The 4,683-nt window shown below is 60.6% G+C and overlaps 1 protein-coding gene across 1 annotated transcript; it reads right to left on the bottom strand.

The window, feature by feature from the left end:
* Window positions 1-289: 289 nt before the first annotated feature.
* Window positions 290-4,598, bottom strand: NXPH3 (neurexophilin 3). The gene is made up of 2 exons (XM_006924779.3): window positions 4,372-4,598; window positions 290-2,015 (listed from the first exon to the last, which is right to left on the bottom strand). The coding sequence occupies exons 1-2, from the start codon at window positions 4,423-4,425 to the stop codon at window positions 1,311-1,313; spliced, it is 759 nt and encodes a 252-aa protein (XP_006924841.1). The 5' UTR covers window positions 4,426-4,598; the 3' UTR covers window positions 290-1,310.
* Between the last annotated feature and the right edge of the window lie 85 nt (window positions 4,599-4,683).

Here is a 4,683-nt window from a genome sequence, read left to right as displayed (position 1 = left end):
CAAACGCCCTTCTATGGCTTATCCCACATACCATCTCTCCCTCTCTGAGCTGCTTCTGCAGATGCCACCCCCACCTGTTACCAGTGCCAAGCACAGTGTTTGCCCAGCCTCCTCAGGGGCTGGGGAGGGAGCCCTGGTGCCCTCAGTGGGCATCGGCTCCCACGAATGTTGGAGCCCCTCAGCTCTAGACTCCAGGAAATGCCCTGCTGCCGTCAGAGAAATGCTGGCTGGACCACAGGGTGCCCCGGGCCCTTTCCCCCAACAACTCAGAATGCAATGCCCTGGGAAAGCTTTATTCCCTGCTCCACGAACAAGATTCTGCACACAGAAGTTGACGATCAGGTGATTTCACAAGGCCTCCCCGCCCCCCACCCCCAGACAGACACCACGGAACAGGTCCAGCACACCCTCTGCAGTCTGGCTTCCCCCAGCCCTACAGCCCAAGAGGGGAGGCACCCTCTCCACCCGAGGGAGCCCCAGTCTGACAGGCAAGACTGACGGTTGAAGGATGGCTCACTGGACAAGGATGCTCCCAGAGGAGCCAGCAGAGGTGGGGTGCAGGAGGGACACACAGCGCACAAGCAGACTGTCTCAGCTTAAGGAATTGTGTCCTATGAGCACGGGGAAGGGCGGGGAGCCATGGCAGGAGAGGGAATATTGGAAAGGGGCGGCCTGGCTCAGGCAGATGGTCTATTTGTCAAGACATCGAAGACTCCGGGAATACCACTTCAGCTTCAAGCCGAGCTCAGTCCACAGTCCAGAACAAGGGGCTCAGGGCTGCCCACTGAGTGAGGCTGGAGAGTTCCTTCTGCCTCCACCCTGGAGTGCTGGCTCCCAGGAGGCCCTGCCTCAGTCATTCTTTGCTGCCTACTTGGCATCCACGCTGATGAAATCCCCCTCTCTTTGTTGCTGTCCTGTCTCAGGATGGCAGGGAGGGAGCCAAGGTTTTAGGCTCCTCTCCATGGCTTTATAGGGGCCACACTGGTCTGCCTGCCCCAGCGGCCTCCTGGACGCAGCATCTGCCTGTCGCTCAACGGGGACGCCCTGTGAGGCTGTGCAGAGAACCCACTCCTCCTCCAGTGTGTGCCTGTGTCCTAGTCACTCCACAAGCTCAGGTTGGGGCCAGCACATGGGACCCCCTTCCCTACCACTTGAGATTTGGCCCTGGCCCCACTTGGCATCTCCTTCTCCCTACCCTACTCCCTGCCTGAGGCCCCTCCCCTTCCCTGCTCAGTGTCCAGACAGATGGCCTCCTATGTGGGCAGGCCTGTCCTTCTAGCCCTGGCCTGGCCTCTGTGGCCTGCCCAGTGTCAGCCAGAGGGGTAATAGGGAGTATCGCTGTGGTAGTTGTAATCTGGGCACACCTTCTGGACCAGTCTATAGTCCGTGCTGTAGAAGGCGATGAAGACGCAGACGACTTTGAAGGGCTGGGAGCAGCTCCAGGTGGCTGAGCTCTGAGCGTGGTCTCGGGAGCAGGTCTTGGCTGGGTCGTGGGTGCAGAGCGAGGTCCGACGGCCCCGTTCCACCTTCTCCCACTCCATTCGGCAGTTGAAGATTTTGGAGGCCTTGGCTTCGATGAAGATCTGCTGCTCCTGGTGGAACTCTACGGCTTTACTGGGGGGCACGAGGCTGATGGAGATGTTGCCCTGGCCAGTGGCATTGTGTCGGAAGTGGACGCTGAAGGTCCCGTTGCCGTGGTCCACGATCTTCCCTGTGACGAGCAGGTTCAGGGCAACCGTCTTGATGTTGGAGTAGAAGTCACCCCAGCCGAAGATTTTCTTCACCTTGGCTGACGGTGGCGGGGTGTGGTTTGGGCGGCTGGGGGGCTGCCCAAGGACGCCCCATGCCTCTCCAGGTGGAGCCAGCAGCCCTAGGAGAGTAGAGTTGGCCATGGGACGGGACTTAGGTGAGATGTGGCCCCGCTTCCGAGGCATCCGGGGCCGGGGCTGGCTCTCGTGGTCATCGCGTTCAGGGTCCTCGGAGCCAGGGGGACCATCATCCTGGCCACAGGTGACCTGTGGAGGGAGTTGGGAGGAGAGTGAGAGCCCTGTCCCCAGAGAACCCAGGAGTTCCGGTCCATTGCTCCCCACTACCAGCATCATCTCTCCCTGTCTCTTCTGCTGATTCGGGGCTGAGAGGCCCCTACACACTGACCACTTATGCTAGAGGGGTTGGGCGTACACTGTATCTCCTGTCATGGTCCCATCTAGTGTTCTGACACTCAGGTTACCCCTACCACTTCTCTCCACTGTCTTGCCTCTGGCCACTATTCAAAGTCTAAAAGTATGGCTGAGAATTCTCTACGGTGGATCACTACCCCGAAGGAGTGCCCAGCTCCTGATTCTGGGCGATCCCCTGTCTGATGGCAGAAGCATACCCCTGTGCTGACAGAGCTCCCAGACATAAGGGAGGCAGGGTCCTCTGCCTCTATGAAATTCCAGTTTGGTAGGGGAGGCATAGCCTCTGCCTTCGAAGAGCCCCACGTCAAATAGGGGAGCTCCATCCTATGCTGGGAAAGTTTGGCGGAAGAGGTGCAGCTCCGCCTTTGGGACTTTCCAGTCTGCCAGATGAGACATCATCTTATTCTAAGGCAGTTTCTACCCTCAGAGGCAATGAGAATCAACAGACAACAGAATAAGAAAATGGAGCCCACTGACATTCTAAAGTACAAACGCAGTTTAGGTTTTTGCAGGAGGGCTAGGGGGAGACCTGGAGTGAATCCCACACCCAGGGTGGCCAAGCAACTGGAAAGCCAAACACTCCCCTGGGGACCTCTGATGATGACATGCCAGGACATTACTTGCATTATGAGGTAAGAGTTATTATTCCCATTTCACAGATGAGGACACCAGCACTCAAAAGTTACATCACTGCAAAGCTAAGTCACATAGGGTCAGCTCTCCCACTTCACTGCACACACCCAGCCTCACAGACAAGATGTGTCCTTTTATAGGAGTTTAATCCAAGCCCCATCCCTATCCCAAATCTCCTGTAAAACTGCCAAGGCTCTGCTGGATCAGCTTTGGCAAGAGGCTGCACCTGGGAAGACTTCCTGGAAGAGCTTGGGGGTGGGGGCGGGGAGGCAGAAGGACAGCCTGACCCAACCCAAAGGCGGGACAGCTCTGGAGGGCGTCAGGGAGTAGACGGGGTTTCCTGAGGGCAGCAGCCTGGTGTTTGTCCGCTCAGCTTTTGAAGAGAGCACTAGCCCTATGTGTTTGTTACCAGCATCCAGGGCACCAGCTCACAGCTGGGTGCTATCTGGATTTGCTGGCATCCCTGGGGTGAGGATGGGGGATGCCTGAGGGCTGGGGTCTGGAGGGCTCCTAAGGAGTTTGGGGTCTTCATGCACTCTGTTTTGGCCTTGGCCATGGGTTGTGTGCAGTGTCCCCGCCTGCCAGGCCCCAGGGGTGGAATGGAAGGACAGCAGGAGAGGCTCCTGGGGGCTGCGGACCCGTGTGTGCTTGGCCCTGGGGGTTACAGCTGAATGGCTAGAGGGTGGGGAGAAGGGCAGCAGGTGGGATGTGGGAAGGGAAGCGTTCTTCCACACAGTGAGTGGCAAAGGGGAGGTGGCAAAGGGGATTATTGTTTTGGGGAAAGGGGCAGATCCAGATGTGAGGCTGAGGCTTTTTCACGACAGGATGCAGATGCAAGGGACGGGGCGCCGAGGGCGGGCGCTGGGTCCGAGGGGAGTTAAGCCCTGGCCTGGAACCTAGATGGGGCTCCCCAGCGTTCTGGGCCGCCCGGCAGCCGCGAGCGGGAGCACGGGGAGCTGTCTTTGGGCGGCCGGCTCAGCTGCCGCGAGCGCCCTGGGCGGGAGCCGCCTGCCCAGGTCCTGTGGGGCTCGGGCTGCGCGCGGCCGGGAGAGGAGAGGAAAACAACAGGCGGGGAGGGCGGGAGCGGGAGGGAGCGGGAGCGAGGGACGCGGGTCTGCAGCCTGGGGGACCCGCAGCCCTCTGGGTCCTTGAGGTCAGGGAAAACGTCTTTCTTATTGCAGTCCCACGCCCCCCGACCTGGCCGGTCACCAGCTTCACAGCCTTACTCCCTATGCCCCCTCCGCGCAGTCCCGGCTCCAGGAAAGGGTCGGGTAACCCTTGGCGACCTGGCCCCCGGCCTTTTCCCTCGTGCTGGTCACACCTCCCGCCACCAGCGGCCGAGTGGGTGGGCCAGCCAAGCACTGGCTCTCCGCCCCTATTAACCCTTTCTATACTGTCTCTGGCCTCGGACCCGCCCTCTCCCCCAGGCTCCAGGCGTCCCCTCCATCCCGGGGATGCTGGGGGGAAGGGAGAAAGTTTTCGGGCTTGGAAGCTTCCCGCGCTCTCCCCCAGTCCTCCGAGCCCCCGCCCTCCCCGCAGCTCCCCGCCGACCGCTCACCAGATAGAGGCTGCCCTGCACTAGGAACACGAAGCAGCAGCGAGTCAGTTGCATCCTCCTCCTTTGCTCTCGTGCCGCTTTCTCTCCTCTTTTCCTCTCGCGTCCCAGGCCCCTGCCTCACCCCTGCTCTTTCAGGAGCGCCGTCCCATGCTCCAGTCGCCGGGGATTCGCGGCCCTGGCTTTTGCTAGCTACCCAGGACCGACCCCGCCCCCTTCGGTCCAGCTGTGCAGCCGCCGCCCCCTTCCCCTGGTCCAGCTGCGCGCGGCGCGGCCCCTTCTCGAGGTCCCAGATGCGCGTCCCGAGCGCCTCGA

The sequence above is a fragment of the Pteropus alecto genome, unplaced genomic scaffold (genome assembly GCF_000325575.1).
Source record: "Pteropus alecto unplaced genomic scaffold, ASM32557v1 scaffold98, whole genome shotgun sequence".
Classification (NCBI taxonomy): Eukaryota; Metazoa; Chordata; class Mammalia; order Chiroptera; family Pteropodidae; genus Pteropus; species Pteropus alecto.
This window is presented reverse-complemented; position numbering and strand designations above follow the sequence as displayed.